The sequence below is a fragment of the Nyctibius grandis genome, chromosome 5 (assembly GCF_013368605.1).
Source record: "Nyctibius grandis isolate bNycGra1 chromosome 5, bNycGra1.pri, whole genome shotgun sequence".
NCBI classification, from domain to species: Eukaryota; Metazoa; Chordata; class Aves; order Nyctibiiformes; family Nyctibiidae; genus Nyctibius; species Nyctibius grandis.
In genome coordinates, this window is record NC_090662.1 from 87,708,989 (window position 1) to 87,728,056 (window position 19,068).

General features: G+C 37.3%; 1 protein-coding gene across 1 annotated transcript in view; it reads left to right on the forward strand.

Annotated features, from left to right (window-relative positions):
* Positions 1 to 18,270, forward strand: part of PLCZ1 (phospholipase C zeta 1) — a 59,179-nt gene extending 40,909 nt beyond the window's left edge. Inside the window, exons 10-13 of the mRNA XM_068402004.1 lie at positions 9,713 to 9,885; positions 12,892 to 13,024; positions 14,774 to 14,923; positions 18,188 to 18,270. Of these exons, the coding sequence (XP_068258105.1) occupies positions 9,713 to 9,885; positions 12,892 to 13,024; positions 14,774 to 14,923; positions 18,188 to 18,270 (539 nt within the window). The remainder of the gene's footprint in view (positions 1 to 9,712; positions 9,886 to 12,891; positions 13,025 to 14,773; positions 14,924 to 18,187) is intronic.
* Positions 18,271 to 19,068: the final 798 nt, after the last annotated feature.

Here is a 19,068-nt window from a genome sequence, read left to right on the forward strand (position 1 = left end):
CATTCTCCACCCAGCCTGTACTTGTGCTTGGGATTGTCCCAATCCATTTGCAGGACCTTGCACTTGGCTTTGTTGAGCTTCATGTGGTTTGCACGGGCCCAGCTCTCAAGCCTGTCAAGGTCCCTCTGGATGGCATCCCTTCCCTTCAGTGTGTTGACTGCACCACACAGCTTGGTGTCATCAGCAAACTTGCTGATGGTGCATTCAATCCCACTGTCCATGTCACCGACAAAGATGTTAAACAGCGCTGGTTCCAACACCAACCCCTGAGGAACGCCACTTGTCACTGGTCTCCACTTGGACACCGAGCCATTGACCACAACTCTTTTGTGTGCGACCATCCAGCCAATTCCTTATCCACTGAGTTGTCCATCCATCAAGTCCATGTCTCTCCAATTTAGAGACCAGGATGTTATGCGGAACAGTGTCAAAAGTCCAGATAGATGACGTCAGTTGCTCTTCCCTTATCCACCAATGCTGTAACCCTGTCATAGAAGGTCACCAAATTTGTCAGGCACAATTTGCCGTTAGTGAAGCCATGTTGGCCATCACCAATCACCTCCTTATTTTCTATGTGCCTTAGCAGAGTTTCCAGGAGGATCTGCTCCATGATCTTGCCATGCACAGAGGTGAGACTGACTGGCCTGTAGCTCCCCAGGTCTTCCTTTTTTTTCCCTTTTTAAAAATGGGGGTTATGTTCCCCCTTTTCCAGTCAGTGGGAACTTCATCAGACTGTCACAACTTCTCAGAAATCGTGGATAGTGGCTTAGCAACTTCATCTGCCAGTTCCCTCAGGACCCATGGATGCACTTCATCAGGTCCCATGGACTTGTGCACCTTGTGAACCTGATCTTCTCCTACAGTGGGCAGTTCTTCATTCTCCCAGTCCCTGCCTTTGCCTTCTGCGACTTGGGCAGTGTGGCTTGAGCACTTGCCAGTGAAGACTGAGGCAAAAAAGTCATTGAGTACCTCTGCCTTCTCCACATCCCGGGTAACCAGGTCTCCCGTTTCCGTCCAGAGAGGGCCCACATTTTTCTTAGTCTTCCTTTTATCACCGATGTACCTACAGAAGCTTTTCTTGTTGCCCTGGATGTCCCTGGCCAGATTTAATTCTATCAGGGCTTCAGCTTTCCTAACATGATCCCTGGCTCCTTGGACAATTACTCTGTATTCCTCCCAGGCTACCTGTACTTACTTCCACCCTCTGTAGGCTTTCTTTTTGTTCTGAGTTTGTCCAGGAGCTCCTTGTTCATCCATTGAATACATCCTTTGCATTTGTACCAAAACAATCTACAGGAAGGACCAAAACATGTCGTAAGTTATATGAGAAAGCCATGGTATGGCAGGTACAGAGTTTTGTTTTAGAAGAGGCTATACAGAACATATGTTTTCTGGAGTACTCATAAAAGTTTGTACGCTACTGTGAAGATTCCACTACTTGCATGATGGATTTTTTTCTCATTGTAGGTTTTGTTTTGGCCATGTGATATTAAAATGCAGCTTGGCAATTTTTTCACATCTGTTTTGTGGCGAAATGTTGTGTGCAATAATATGATAAAAATAATGCATCAAAAGATGAGTGATAAAGAGTTCTCTAACTAGTTCTGATTTTAAGCTCTGCAGCTACCTGAGGAAAAGAAACCTACTTATTTAGATCTTTATATGACTCACTTTTGCAACTTAAAATGACCATCAAGTCTGACCTTGCTTGGGTTATAAGAGAGCGAAAAATTAAAGAAGAGGCGGACTTTGGAAACCTTTAAAAAGAAAAAGAGGGCACAGAATCACTAATTTACTTTGGAATTTTCGGTTGTTATATGTTTTCTGTGGAACTGTATTTTCCCTTCTCGCTGGACATATGGCAAAACTGGAGACAATAGGACTGATTTGATTTTTTTTTCCTAAATAAACAGATTATGTTTGGTTACGGGAAGTTTAGATATTCTCGCAATCTTACTGAACACTATACATTTTAGAATATGTGATGGAGTGTCAAATTTAGTAAAGGAATTTATGAAATCATGAAATTGAATTTAAGGAAAAACACAGGGTCTTCTATTAAAAGATGATGGAATACTACCTTTTCTTATATATTTAATTAGTTTTTCAGCATCATAATTTTGTACTCTTGGTTATTATTTTTGCTGCAAATTTTTTTATAGCACAGCAAAATTGTAAAGCAAGCATTTTCTGTAACATGGCTTTTTTTCAACAGCTAATGTGACATCTGAAACAAATTGAGAATATTCATTACATTATAGCTTTGCATTGTTGTTGTTTGAATTTCTAGTGAAATTTGTGAAGTGACATGCTTTAATGTTTTTATTTATATGTCCGGTTAGGTTATTAGACTACCTCAAAGCTTTTCACAGTATACATTATTGCAGTTAGATGCTAAGTGAGCACTCTTAATCTGGCATTGTGATCCTTAGAACTTTGCAGATGACTTAACTGTAAATATTGCCTATGACATGGAAAAGACAGATACATCACAGCATTTTGTCTTTGTTCATTCTGCATCTGAAAGCCTAATATTTAGTCTCCAGCCATTAAACAGAGCTTCAGCTATCTTTCCAAAATGGGCTCCAGATATTGTCCCAAACTAAAAAACCTCTTCAGCTCAAAGGCAGGGGATGAGTCTGACATGTCATACACCTCATGACAAAAACACGTCCAGGCTGTTCTGTACAGCTATACTTCTAGTCTAGAGCTCGTTCTTTGATTGGGCTTGCTGTGGCCTTATCCCACAACTGACTCATGGAGAATGTGCTATAAGAAAGACAGGGAAGTTTTCCTGCTAGCTCCTACGACAAGCAATGCCCTGGAAGAATGAAATGAGAATGAACAGAAAAGTATCTCTTGGTTGGCCACTCTGTATTGTTGAGGTTTTAGGGATAGGACTAGTCATCACAGGTCAGCTGCAGAAAAGGCACGGGGGTCAATACCTATATTATTACTGTCTTCCTAGTATGGTTTTAACAGTCCAAAACTTCATCTTTAGAAAGTGAAAACTAGATCTTGCATAACTGACATAAATCTTACTAAGTACTGTTGAATAGTGTGTTGTGGAAAGATAATACTAAGATGCCAAGCAAAGAAGTGTGTTTGTTATTAACATAGTCGTGTAGTTTGGAAAATGTCCACAGCTGTTGGAAAAAAAATCCACAGGCCATCATGGTTTATGGAACTCCCAAAAAGGGTTGCTTCTCCTTTTACTGTTTGCTCCCATAAGTCCCCAGCCCAATGGGACAGCTATTAGAATTGCAGTCTCCAGGGATATGATCAATCTCATATGTAGACTATGGACCCATTTTTGGTTATGTTGTCCCTTAAACTTCATTGATTAGAACCACACTAGCTGTAGTGGGGCAGCTAACTCATGTGTAGACATCTACAAGTTAGCTGGGACAATATCACCCTGATATATGAAGCTATCTAAATACACTCACCTTTCCTTTGGAATGGCTCCAAGGGCTGGGAGGTGTTTTGAATAAAGGTTTCACACTTCTCTTGCAGGAGCATCTCTAACTGCCAGGTTTATGACAAAGCTTTTGGGCTGCTCTGGAGACTGCTCCTTTTTAGGCAGTTTTTTATGTGTAATAGATACTGGAATTTCACTTAAAAGCAAAGAAACACAGAAATTTCATTTTATCATTAATTTTTCCAGCTATCTTTACTAAATCCATAAATGCAGACAACTAATAGAATGCTAAATAATTTATCTGAAATCTAGCCAATTTTAAAGAAAGACAGAAAAGATTGCAGGGACACTGTTGTCTCTGAACTCCTTGTTGACCTTGTTTAAACCCTGCGTTAGAGACCCAGACTAAAACAGGAAAGGGAAGCTGATAATATACACTGTTCTGCCAAGAAGCACAAGGGAAACAAATTTAAAGAATTATTTTGGAAAAGTATCTGTTTCAGATGTGAAATAAGTGAAAAGACAACCAAAAGATGCTCAGACTTACACTGAAGTGTAACTTTCAGACTGGCACATTAATTAAATAGCCAAAATCAATTTAGATGTTAGATTTGATAGTTTATCAGAAATGCTTTAGGTACTTTTCCCAAGAGAACCTCACAAGAGAGGATCTCTAATTGAAACCAATTGCAGATATACTTGGACAATGGATGATTTTTAATCACCTGACATCTTTTTTGCAGTAGAGCTACTTGTAATTGAGTAGGAACAATGTCAGCAATTATGACATTAGAATGACTGAATTATGAACATTTCTAATGCCAGTGTCTTTAGAGCAACAGTACTGAATTGACCCAAAGACAATAAGGACAGACTGACTGCACAGGCCGAGCATGATGTGTCAGATAGTTATGCATGTTATCCAGCTCTCAGAAGAGTAGTCCTCTTACTACAGCAGAATACCTCATGTTGTAAGTAATTCATAAATTAAGTTTCTGTAGAGTAAAAGAGCATCCACTTCAAAATGCATCAGTGATAAGCAAAGCCAGAAATTTTAATTAAGCTTAATAAAATTTGGAGTCTGGATATCTAATGCCCCGTTTTATTCTGTAAGGAGAGGAAAAAAATACATACAGTTTGACCAAATTTTTTGGTCAGAAAAAGAGATGAGAGACAGTTTGTACGCCAAAATTTATACTAACCAGTTAAGTCTGCTGTGTGTTGCAAGGGAACCAATCCCTTTAGCCATGTTTTTTTTTTTTTCTGATAGACCTAAGTCTTTATTCATAAAGCTCGGGTGGGATCTCACCTATTCACTGGCTTGGCAAGAGAGCTAAAGCTGCATAAAGATTTAAAAAACTCATAAAGCCCAAGGCAAAGGAGATGCTGAGGACACTTAAAAGACTGACTTTGAATAGTATGTCCACAAGCCTGAATTAACAAGCACGCAGAGAGTGACAAGATGGGACCAGAATAGCAAGTAACGCTCAGGCTTAGGGCAGCCCAAGGAGGCTGCTGAAATTTGGCAGAGTGTCTTAATTACACTGGAAATCTTTCTAGTTTCTCAGGTAGACCCAGATGAAAAAGGTGTTTTAAAACCATGGTGTTCCACCATTTTTCCAGGTTACATGTTCTGCTCACTTGGTGATAAAGCACATTATCTTCCTTACATCTGCTGTTAGTGAGAAGGGTTTACAGGATACTATAGTATGCATTGGATTTCTCTTATGCAAACTCCATCAGACTGCATATTAGATTGAAAATACTATTCAATGTACTAAAAAGGAAATATTATTTGTACTTGAGGATATTGTGCTAGTTATTGTTTGCACAGGGCTTAGAAATTAGTGTTATATTTATCATTCAGATGATGAAGGTATTACATTTTAGTTTGATAGAATTTGTTTACTACCAATAAGAGATCCTCCTGCTGTGTATGCTGCTTCTGCTAAATGAATGCTTGCTTCCTGGTATATGTAACAGGTGACAAGTTGTCATCATGTTACGGTTTATCCTTCCTTCAGATATCTTCAGTAGGTTTCAATGTAAACTGGTGACTGAATATCCTCCCTTTACATCCACATTTTGAGTCAACTCGTACTCAGTTAGCATGCCCTTTATTCAGGCTGTGGATGAAATTTTTTAAAAGCCACCTCCATCCCTTTAAAAAAGTAATGTGGACTACCCAGTAACGTAAGGACTTCTGAAAATATTTCTGTAAATTTGGGCAGTGGTGGATTGGGTGCAGCTGTGACCCGCATGTAAGAAGACAGTATAGACAGTCAACGCCCAGCTGGGAGTGTTAATGTGGAATGAATGCAGTGTCTTCAAATCCAGTCACATAGATCATCTCATAACCAATGACTAAATATGCCAGATAATTAGGATATGGTCCTGTTTTCATAGTATTTCCCAGTCTGTGTGAAATTCAGTGCAAATTTTAGTTATCTAAGGCACAGAAGATGTGTTGCATTCATTGTGAGTGGCCCATTTAAGAACATAGACAACTGGAAAGAGCTGAGACGATGGCAACAAGACTGATCAAAGGGTTGGAAGTGTGATCTATTATATCTCTTTAGACTCAAATGAGTGAAGTAAATCATGGAGACAGGATATTGGCACTGAGTGCTTTTTGCATATGATATTTTTGGAGATTGCATAAAATTCAGACATTTTCAGATGGATTTTAAATGGCATAAAATGCAATTAAGTAATTCATTTTAAGGAAAATTGGTGATAAATGTGTGCTTATCCATTTTAAAATCTCCCCTTTTAAATACAAAAAATATATTAAACCTTAGGGTCGTAATATAGCTAATAGAACGAGGAAGGAAAGAATAAAAAATAAAAAAAAGACAATTTAAAAGTCCCAATAGGAATATTAATTGAGAGGCAGTATCACAGACAAAAGACATGCAGTTTTCCTCAACTGCTTTGAAATCTTGGTGACTTAGAATTCTAAGAACCACAGTGATCACTTTGGTTTTCAAAAGCTTTTGCTTTCATTCTAAAAGTCAATTATGTCTTGAATGGTAGTGCTTATGGAAGGTGCTGTATTTGAATACTTAGATTGTGGTTAGTTCTGCAATTAGTTGTGGGACTGACTTCAGTTAACTGCTTGTGATACAGAGGTTTGGGATTAAATATACCCTTCGTATTTCTCTGTGCATTATTGATTGTTTCATTGTTTTGGAGCTAGGGTATTTCCTAACTTGCATTTGCTATATGAAGTTATTTACATCTGCGGCCAACAGGGACAGCCATGGCAGCTTTGGTCCTTCGCAAGAAGAATTGAGTATTAAATACTCTGATCTGAAGGAGATTTGGCTTCATGGTTCCAGGAAGACTTGCATCTATTTCAGATGCAGGAATCACACTCAGGGATTCATTTGTCCTCCATAGGTTGTCCTCCAAGCCCATGTTTTTCTCTGCTGTTTTGATTTTCATGCCAATGTTAAAAGGCTTTTGGTGCTTAATGGACAGACTGAGGAGAAAGTTTAAACTTTACTAAACTTTACTACTTTAAAGTTTAAACAGTACTAAACTTTAGGTGCCTGTACTTTCCCATGAAAACCATGTGTTAAGATTATGTACTGTTCAGATGTTTCATAGTGAACATATTTGGACTTCTTTCCAAAAGAAATCAGCAGTTTAAAGCTCTCTTTGTACATGCATTAAATTTCTGTTGTTTCATAAAACAACAGTACAAAGCATGTTATTGACAGTTCTGTTCTTGAATTCAGCAAACCTAAAAAGAAACACTGGGTAGAAATTCAATCTTCCTTGCAGAAATGTGTTGCTAAAACCACACTGCTAGACAATGGAAAACATAGGTTTTAATTTATGAACTTCACCATTTCTCAGGACGTGTAAGGGTTATAACTTCATCTGATTAAAAAGAAAAACTCAGCATCAACAGTACACCATAAAGCATTGTCCTAGGAGGCCCCAAGCAGCTATGAACCTTGCAAACAGTAGTAGTAGATGTATGCATTTCAGAGAATATAATACAAAATTTCACATTCACTTACCTTAATCGGGTTACAACTTGCAATACTGGGAAATCAGTAGGTAAATTAAAACTACTGTTCAGTGTGTTTTTAACTTATTCTAAGGTAAAATTAAATTAAGTATAAAATATAGTGTTGGTGTTCGAAGATATCAACCCGTAATAACATTGCCCTTCACTTGTGTTGCAAAAGTAATTTTCCTTAATATGAGAAAATGTAAAGTATTCTTCTTTGCTTGTTTCTGTTGTTAAATCAGTCTTTCCTGCTTAGTAGCCTATGAAGCTTGGCAAATTTAGCAACAGTCTCATTATGTGCAATCATGTAATTTGTTTCATCATGTGGAAGCTGCTATTTGAAGCTATGACTGTTTGATTTGCCTAACTTCAGTTACACTTTTTAAACCACATATTCTGAAAGCATGACCTCGGAATTATCTATGGAACGAGAGATCTTGGGTTACCTGTAGATTGTGCCAGGACCCAGGCTTCAAGAGGCCTCAGGGTTGCAGCTCTGTAGCATACATTGTACTGCTTGAGTCAATGTATTAAGATCCAACAAGGGTCATACAGGACCACATTTGGGTCTGTTTCTGAATGATGTGTTAAGTCATAAAAAACAAATTGTGAACCACTGCCAAAACTATACCAAGAGAATACTTACCCTCTTCAAAAAAGGCAATGATGTGCAATGGGCAATATGAATATTTTGAAGTTTAATTTCTGTTGTCAAGGTAAAATAAGCTTAAAGTTTCTTTACATATTGACACAGAATCTATGCCTGTGTCTACATTAGCATTTAGTTTAAAGCAGGAGTGCATGTTGTATTTTGTTGGTGGTGGTTTTGTTTTCTTTGGTTGGTTGGTTTTTTTTAGGCAAGGTTCCCAATTGTTCCTACTTAGTGCATGTTGGTTAGTTCATGTTGCAGAGCAGTCTTAGCTAGCACAGATGGGATTCCTTTCAGATGAAACAGAGGATGCACTCTGGGAGCACTTGATGTGTTCCAGCCATTAATTGGTATTGAGGTCATGGGACCAGGCTAGAGCTCTTCTGAAGTAACCTCACTGAAAACATGCATAGTGCAAACATTAAGTCTGTAGTACCAGCTGCTTCACTCTACAGATCTGTTCCTATTTGTGTCATTTACTACAGAATTTTTTAAAAGGATCATCAAAGCAGTGAAGAAACAAGTAATTTTTGCAGTGAAACAGATCCAAATTTCTTGCATTTTCCACATGAGATAAGGATTTCTGAATTCTGCCAAATGTTCTTCAGTACATTTATATTATCTCATAGGAACATGTAATAAGGTCCTCTTCCTGAATTATTATGAGGAATCGCTTGTACTGCTTAAAAATCTTCATTTTTTTCCTACCAAGCCATCGAGTAAATGACTTTATATCATTTTCTATTTAACACATGTCATGTTATCACTTCGCTGATTTGACTTGTGCATTTTGTATTTTGAATGTGACAGGAAGCGTCAATGTACTGGAATAGGGGAAAAATTCATTAAACAGATCTATTTCAATGTTGGCTTTATCTCAGGAATTACAATATCCTGTTCATGAGAAGTGCGTTATTTTATTATTGCTGCTGCAGCAAACCAAAAATGTTTTGAGCTGCCAAGGAAAGGAAAATCTGTCAGGTGTATACTAACAATAAACACCAGTACTGGAGGATTAAGCTTGAAGAGGGTTTGCACACATAAATTTAAGAACACTTTTAAAATTGCTTCTACTTTTGTCAACTTATATGTATTTGCACTGAATATTGTAACTCTAAACTAAAGCTTCTTGATATTCTGGGTGACATGCTTTTGTGATGAATGCTGCACCATAACTAAGGTTAGTTACAAGCCTATGTTTTTGCCTTCTGCACCAGAACTTTGTAAGCAGGTTCAGGGTGCAGGGTCTTGCCACTGTAGAGAAACTAGTATGTGAATTTAGTCCTTATGGAGAAAAAAGATCTCTCATTTAATATCCTCCAAGGTCTAATTTAGAAAGAAAATAGAAAACACACAACACACTGCAGTATAAAAAAGATCTATAGGGTAATTCTTAAAACATGGTGCAGTTCTAAATGGTGCACTTCTTTCACACATGAATGATTCATTACTGAATACTGCTAAATTAAAGAGAAACAACAGGATCTTACATATGAGTTGAAAGATATACATATTTTAATCTCATTTGCTTTTGTTTTTACTATTATTGTCAGAGAGTTGTTTTATAAAATGGTATCAACTCTAATTCACCAAAATCAATATTTATTTAACTTTATAGTGGCCTTAAACTTCCAGACCCCGGGAGTACAAATGGAATTGCAAAATGGAAAATTCCTAGACAATGGTGGTTGTGGCTATATTCTGAAACCAGAGTTCTTGAGAAGTCACAACACAACGTTTACCCCACACAATGTGGGAAGATACAGTAAACCAATGTCTCTGTCAATAAGGGTAAGTGTAGTTTGTTGGTTTGTTCCATAAAATGTGAAAACAAACGTTATGTAGTTCAGACCTATTTGTTATCTATTATTGGTTTCTCATTTTATCCCCATTCCTGGTTGTTGCGAAGTTCAATATTGTTTTTTAACAACATGTTAAAACTTTCATATAGTATTTACTGCTGCTTGGATGGTTTCCCATCTGTAGTTCGCTTATGTTTGCTAAAAATATGTAGGTGTTCAGAAGTTATAAAAGTTTGTAAAAATACACAATTTTTCACAGTGTTGTGTACGGAAATATAAATATAACTTGCACTGTGTCACAAGTGTAGCTGACAAGGGGACTTGTCAGTTATGGTTGTGGGGTCTGAACTCCGAAAACTCAGAAATGGAATGTGCGCTTTTGGTGTTATTTCCTTTAAGCATTGGTTATATCACATGTACTATTATAATGCTAATTGACAAATGGAAATTTTTAAAGATACAATAGGAAGCTTCATGCTTCTTTTTAGTTTCATTGTCTTCCTATGCATACATAAAAGAGTGTTTATTATCATTCTAAAATGATATAAAGTAAGTGTAAAAAGGGGGATGAATCAATAAGCCTTTGAATTATTTCTGCTTCTCTCAAATTAAAATCTGATTTACTTCTTAAAAATACTAAAAATACATGTCATTTAAAAATAGTGGGTTAGAAAAACCCCTTCTTTTGAGGTCAAGTAGATGTTTTATAATTGTTCACTAGTTAGAAAACTACCTTTTCCCAATGAAAAGTGCTGTTTCTGATTACACAGTACACAATTTGCATAAATGCTATTTAATTAGCATTAAAGTAGTGTATAATTGCTATTCTGTTTATTTCAGATAAATAAATAGTGGAGATGATAGATAAAACATAAGCTAATAACAATTACAAAATACTTACAATAATGCATGTGACTAGTCAAGAAGATTTTAGTGTCCTAACAGTGAGCATAGCAATTATGAATAGACATTACTGGATGATTTTAAGCACCCATGCATATATATATATATATATCAGTTACTTTAGCCCTTATTTGTATAAAGCTGGAGTTAATTAAGATGAGGAAAAAACAATCCGCAATTGTAACGCAGGAGACAGACAAAATCATTGACAATGGGAAGTAAATGTCTGAGTTTGGAAGAAGTCAGAAAAGAGAAAGGCAGCTTTTTAGACTGAGGACATAGACTGAGATGACAGGCTGGGTAGTGCAGGATACAAAGAAGCAATGGCATCCCACCAGCTGAGGGACTGTATGGCACAGAGAGCCCCATTCATAGAGTCAGCAGCAAAAAACAGGAAATGGTGGTTGAAGACTAAATGAGTCAGGAGCAGGAGTCAAAGGAAAAACAGTTTCTGCTAGAGAAATTACTTCACAGAGGGCAAAGATATAAAATATCTAGACGTCAAATCTCTCAGACTGACTGTGAATGAATGAATGAAGAACATAAGTGAACACAAAAATCACAGTGGGCCCGATTTTACTGAATTCAATATCCTTCTCCACCTGATGTGCTACAGTTCCCATCGACAAGAAGCATATAGCCTTTGAAGCAGAAATACAAATATTCAAGGTATTTCATATGGAAATTTCTGAGCCTACCATGTTATTTATTACTCTCTCTGTATGTCTGCTTCACCTTGGGTCTCAAAAATTGATTGGATTTATGGATTTGGGCCATAGTGTGCTGACTCGGTCTAGCAATGGGGTAAGAGTGGGAAGGAGGACTTGGCCAATGTGGCTGAATTTTCATCATGACGTTCAAAATATGTCAAAGAACCTCCCCGGTTCTAAGTGGGCAGTCAGTCAGTGCTTGCATCTTGCAAAGCTTTCTAGTGAAGGGAGTAGCTATTTCTAGAAAGGAAGGGGACAGCATCAAGGTTTGCTAAGCCACTGCTCTTCAATGTTTCAGGCGAGAACTTTTCTTGAAGCAAGATGTTACAGAAAATGCCTAAGCAAAATGTGGAATTTGTGGGGTTTGATTTTTTTGGTGGTTGACAGGGTAATAAGAAGCTGTATCATGAGTTCTGATGATTAGTCCTGAGATCTGGATCATGAGTCCTGTCTTTCTAGGTTTGCAGGCTTGTATATGTCTCTTGATATGTCCCATACATTGATTTCTAAAAAGCAGATTATGGCACAGATGGTTATTCCCTCCTAGGTGTCCTGAAATATAGATAGAAAGCAGACAAAGTTGTGAGTTTCATAAATCCTTTCTTAGGCTGGGTGCCAGATCACAGGGCAGTCTGAGGCAAAATTTCCAGGTAGCTAATGAAATTAAGGAGAAAAACATCAGGGAGCCTACTAAATGCAGAGTTTTTATGTGTTACTGTTGAAGAGAAGGAACACAGCTGAGGCAGTCTGCTACATACCTGTAACACAGTGCTAACGTCACCATGGGTGTTAGTGCTGGTCCACTAGACACAGCTTTAATAGGAATTCATGAGCTTGATCTCAGAAAATACAAAAAAAACCATGAGACTGACTCCTCCAACATTATTATTTTCCATGGCAACCAAATATAATTTTTATGGCTAGTTATTGAATAAAAACTTAAATCTGAACATTATTATTTAAAGCATGATATCAGATTTTTTTATTTATTATGAGGGTGGTGAAACACTGGAACAGGTTGCCCAGAGAGATGGTAGATACCCCATCCCTGGAACCATTTGAGGTCAGGTTGGATGGGGCTCTGAGCAACTTGATCTAGTTGCAGGTGTCCCTGCTCACGGCAGGGAGTTCGATTAGATGATCTTTAATGGTCCCTTCCAACCCAAACAATTATATGATTCTATGAAATTAGCTGATAATTCAATTAAATGGGAAGCACCATATTCTTAATTTCATTGTGTTTACTATGTATTTTTATAATAGTTTATGGCTTGTATATGCTGCTTATAGTAGTTTCTTATGGAATAGTTTTTGCTGCTATGGTTACTATGTAAAGTTCATTCTTACAGTTATTTCAATACATTACAACTTTGATTTTCCAGCTCATCAGTGGTCATCAGTTACCACCCAGTAACCTGTCGAAGACTAACAAAGCTGACCCTTTAGTGCAGATAGAAATTTACGGTGTGCCAGAAGATCAAGCAAAAAAAAAATCTAGTGTTATAAAAAGCAATGGTGAGCATTAGTTTTATTCTCTTCACTGTAAACAAAGCACAACAATATTTTATAAGGAATTACCATTTTTTTTATCCCAAGAAGTTATGTACTTACAGAGACTGCAATTATTTTTCTCTAGACTAGGGTCTTCTGGCACAAAATGTGTAGCAGAAGTTCATGTTCTATATGTGCCATTTTTTGTGGACTAGTAGGTTAAGAAAGCACAAACTCTGCCAGTTAGTAGCAGTCTCCTGAAGGAAGATGGAATGCATTGTCTTTACTCAATGTTGTGGGCTCACCCTGGATGGCAGCGCAGTCTCACACAGCCACTTGCTTACTCTCCCCCAGTGGGATGGGGGGAGAGAGTTCGAAGGGCAAAAGTGAGAAAACTTGTGGGTTGAGGTAAAGACAGTTTAATAGGTAATGCAAAAGCTGCGTGTGCAAGCAGAGCAAAATAAAGAATTCATTCAGCACTTCCCATCGGCAGGCAGGCGTTTAGCCATTTCCAGGGAAGCAGGGCTTTGTCAGGCATTATGGTTACTTGGGAAGACAACTCTGAATGTCTTCCCTTCCTTCTTCTTTTCCCCACCTTTTTTATGCTGAGCATGATGTTATATGGCTTGGGGTACCCCTTTGGTCAGTTGGGGTCAGCTGTCCCAGCTGTGTCTCATCCCAACTTCTTGTGCGCCCCCAGCCTGCTCACTGTGATGGGGGGTGGGGGTTGCAGCATGAGAAAGAGAGAAGTCCTTGACACTCTGTAAGCACTGCTCAGCAATAGCTAAAACATTGTTGTGTTATCAACACTGTTTTGGTCACAGTTCCAAAACATAGCACCATACAGGTTGATATTAAGAAAATTAACCCTATCTCAGCCAAAACCAGTACACTAATTGGTAAATTTAAATACGTTTTTTCTGAAGAAATTTCTACGAGTTCATCACTTAGCTCATATGAAGTTTCTAGTAGGACTAGTCCCTTAATTGCTTGACAGGTGAAGCGTGTACTCTTTGTAGTTGTCTTTGAGCATTCCCTTACGTTTATCATATAGATCTTCTTGATATCTCAGACTAAAAGCTCCCTGTGATCTCCCTTCTTCTGTTTCTCTGTCTTCTATTTTTCTTTTTTCCTATTTGTAGATAGCTGCTGTTTTAAATTGGCCCCTGAATTTCTTTTCTCTCTGTATGAACATTGCTCAAGACAAATCAACCCCCCTCCTGTTCCGCATCCTCTTTTTGTATTTTTAGTCAAGTGATTGCTTTACTACCTTAATTTATTTAGCACCTGCTTCATTTTCAACACTGTAAAAGGAGAAACTTTGGCAAAAACTTGAAACTGGTATGGCTATAGGAAAATTTAAGTTGAGCAGAGGTTCTTAACCTGGCTATCGCTGTCTCGTTTTGCTCTCTTCTGAGAGATGACACCAACTTTATTAGGCTTTTGATTTACAGTATTAGGTAGCTAATACATGACAAATCCTTAGAAGAGGCTGGCCTGCATACTGTAGGCAAGTCCCAAGCACTCTATGTTTGCTTCATTCTGAGAGCTTCCCTCTGACAGTTTTAACTCCATAATCTATACAAAAGATGTAACCTATATACCACTGCAGTCAGTGGGAGTTTCATCACTTATTTAAATGGGCACAGAAATCTAGGGAAAAAGAATGAATCTTTACCAGTTCAGGCTAGTGATAGCAGATACAATAATTCAGATATTAAGTACAATAAATGAAATGGTATTTTGATACTGTGTATTTTCTCTTTTCATTAGCTTTGAGCCCTAGATGGGATGAAACTTTCTCTTTTACCGTCCAAATTCCAGAACTGGCATTGATACGCTTCTGTGTGGAGGATGAGATATCTCTGGTTGCAAATGAATTCCTTGGTCAATACACTTTACCATTGCTGAGCCTAAGTAAAGGTAATATTTTATGTGAGCCACCTATAACAGCTCAAAAAAAATCTACAGCATTGCAGGCTTTTATCATTACTGTGGTATTGATAGAGTACAGCATTATGTTTATTTCCTAAAGGATAACTGTATAACCATAGGTAAAAAAATGCACTCTCTTTTTTTTTAAGTCATTGTAGTCTCTGAACGCAAATCCACAGTGTAGAAATCAAAAGAATATTAACAACAGTTAATTATTTCTACTGCAGTATTCCATTCTAGATAGAAAATGCTCAGACAGTATTTTTAACTCATTAAAATAGGAAACAGGAAGAGAGATCAGTCAGAACTACTATAAAGGCAACAGTTTTGTGCACTTTCTACTCAGGCTCAAAACCAAATACAAGCCAAATTAAAACGAAACAAAACAAAAAAAACTCCCCAAAACCCCTCACGTAACCTATCCACAACTTTTCAGAGTGGAAAATGAAGAATATAAATTAAGCAAAATATTTATGGTATTTTTCTTGGTAGTGTTTCTTTTATTGTACCAGTATAGCGTCTGGAATTTTATGTGATTAATAGGCTGCACATAAAGAGCAGACACAGAAGTCAGTAGGCCAAAGAGAAAGGCTTATGTAAAATGGCTGTTTATTATATTGAATTTCCAAAGCTATTTCTGACAAAACAAACGACCAATTTTTATTAGTCAATGAAGAAGTGAAGGCAAAACGTTGGATCTGGCAATGGGCATTGTGCCTTATTAAGCTTAACAGTATTTTTAATGGCTTTTTCTTTCCAGGTTCTGAAGTCATAAAGCTGTTTGTGATTCTTTGTTGAGGTTGAGGAGTTACACAAGAATAAAGACATTACTCTTAAAGCACACTTGCTTTTCTCCAACATAAGTTTTTGCACTGATCACCTTTTGCTTTCTTTTTATTTATATATTTCAGGATAATGCAAAAAACCCACACCCTGCCAACTCACGATGTCTGAGACATTTAAATAGCAGACGCTAAAGCTTACATATGCTTGTAAAACCATCAATTTAGGCTTTTTTTTTTTGGTATAATTTTTCAATGTGTCTCTAATGTGCCTGTAAGATTAATTTCAGTCACAAATGGTGGATTCATATTTTGGAAAAGAGCAAGCATGTAGATTCTACAGGAAAGATTTTGAGTGGAGTAATGCAAAATGCTGGGAAATTAGTGTAGGTACAAAAACTATAAACAGTGCCAAACAAATTGCCCCAACCCCTACTTAACACAACGTAAAAAAACGTAAGATGTCATCAAGATGGCCAGAGGCATAAATAAAATGCTTCTAAGAGATGAACCGGCAGATAATTTCAAAATTGATTGCAATGCTTAACATTGAGACCTCTGGATTCCAGGTCTGGGAGCATGGTTTTGCTTTATGTATCTCAGCTCCTGTCCTGGTTTGGACCAAAACAGAACCAATTTTCTGTTCAGTGATTTTTCCTTTCAGCTAAGTTTCTTCTAAGTAACTAAATAGTGAAAGGGGAAAATAATGTCTTACAGAGGGAGTCACAACAGTCTAGTTTTCTTAGGAAAGAACTGTCTAAACCATGCTGAAGAGTAAGTTAGGATTTAAAGCCTACTCTTCACAGCTACGATTGCTTTAATCTGCACTACAGGACTGTCCCTCCTTTCCTAGGATTCATATCCCTGAGGAGTCCCTTGAGGGCAAGTTGCTTCCAAAAGCTGAGCAGTACTTACATCTTTTTTTTTCTTTGACATGCAGTGAGACAAAGTGAGGCCATTGCCACCCTCCTCTGCATTTTCTCTTGAAAGGGTTCAAATGTATATGAAATGTATATCATCACTGCCTGCCTTCCCCCAGCATCAGTTTCCCAACTCAGTTGTAGATTACACTGGGGAAGAACACTTGCTGCCCAGCTGTAGCAGTATTTGATTTTTCATGTGATGATTAAGTAGGTGTAGTCAGAGGGGCTGAAGGTGAGAATAATTCTCTAACTGTGTGGTTAGAGGCAAGAGGAGGTGGGTCCTGGGTTACAGTCCCTGTCCCAATGAGTCTGCCATGTAAAATACTAATACAGGACAGGAATTCCATTATTACCGCTATTATCACTGGATCGATGAACAGTTAATTATTTCATACAAATTGGAACAATTTCAATAAAAAAGCAGCTTTACTTCTCTCAGGTCACTTTGTAGAATATTCTGTAGGTAGGGGCTAGGACACAGTCTTTAGAAATGAGCTTTAGTCCTTAAAATGTATCTTTGGATAGGAAACCAACCACATTCTTCCGCATACTGTATGCATGCTCTGAAAGTTGTTCTCAAATCCGTATTGCCTTGAACTCAGCTTTAATATCTGCTGCCCAGAAGCTGAATGCCAGGTGAACTTTCATGTCATATAAAAGAATCAAGAAAATCCAAACCCAAATAAATGAGGGTCCCAAAGACTACACACACATCCAGACACACCTAAAGAAGGGTTTTGAAAACTGCACTTCTGAACGTAGATACCTATTCATAACAGATAACTGCAGTTAGATATACATAGATAAGGCCAGAACATTTTCTTTTAATCAAAAGTGACATTATTATTATGAAATAATGGACAATTACAGTCATATAAAGCAATACAGGTTTGGGGTTTTGGAGAGGTGATTGTTTTGTTTTCTGAACAGGTAATTTAATTAAGTTTGAAGTTGAGAACTATAGCTTCTCTAAATGCTTCCACAACCAGATGAACATGTAGTTTCTGAGGCATGCCTTATCTCTGATACTGGAAATCACTCATATGTAAAAGGAGATCCTTAACAAACTTAAGATGTCATAGAAGATCTTACACTACGCTTTTTTTCTGCCTCAGCCGGACAGTGAATTACTGCTGCAACACCCTTCATCTTTAAGGCAGTATCACTGTTGATTCACAAGTTACTTAATCTGCCTGCAATCAGAACAATGCATACAGCACATCACATCTTTGGATGTTAAAATAGATGCTTTCCCCATGTTTAAATATCACTGGGCAAAAAGTCTTCAGTTTGAAAAAACACCACATCCTGAAAGACACTTCAGTTTTTCACTCTGTGTCCAAAAATGCCAGAATTGAAATACTGTATATGTAGAGGAGAAAACCAGTAAAAATGGGATTTGAGTTCTGTATCATTTCAGTTTAGTTTAAAAAGTTATTTAGAGAATCATAAATTATGCCTTATTTGCACAGTAGATCATAAAAACACTCCATCATAATCTTTGCATTTGTGGTTAATACACTAATAGTGTGTCATTATATTTACAGGTTACCGTAACATTCCCCTGTTGTCCAAAGACGGTGGCGAGCTCCAACCTGCATCACTGTTTGTTCATGTTTGGTACTATTAATGATGCTCTGCAGTAGCAGTTGTTCTGGAGGACCACACCCGGCTCAATAAAGCAACATCACTAGGCTTACAACAACCCCGTGGTCTGATTTCCAGAGTGTCACAATCTCAATGACTTTATTAAGCTAATGGGACTTCTTATGTGAGTAAATGGTATCCTGAATAAGTAATGGCTACTGACATTGGCCCTAGCATTATTTAGAACTAATTCATAAAGACTGAGCTTTTTTGGACATTTTTTAAATTCAGTTAATAGTTTCATTTGCAGCTAATTTCAAAATTATGATTAATTACTGAGTGAGAATAATAGTCTAATAGTTATGATTTGAAACTGCAAAATTATAAGAATGTTACATTGACATTTTTATTTGTATTGAACAAAATTTCTTACCATTGTATCTTTCCAAGGGAACAGGAAAAATTACACATGCAATGTACCCTTTAAATTTATGATAACAGCAGCTTCTGATTGGGCTATACCTCTTTAATGTCCACTGTAATTTTGCTACCTGGAAAAATAGTTTTGAGAAAAAAAAACCCAGCTCTTAAAATGATAAAAACTGAGATGTTAATATTGGTACCTTTTCTTAACTTAGTCTTGAACCTCCTGCTGCTAAAGACAGACAAATAATTCACGGACTGATTTGTTAAGGGCTATGTTCTTCATAGCAGCAGGGATCTCAGGATACACTTTACTGTGAACTCAGGAAAGAGGAAGCACAATGCTTTGAAGTGGACTAGAAGAATTTTAGAAAAGGCAAGGGCTGATTGTGTGATTTAAGATCTCTGAGGACAACTT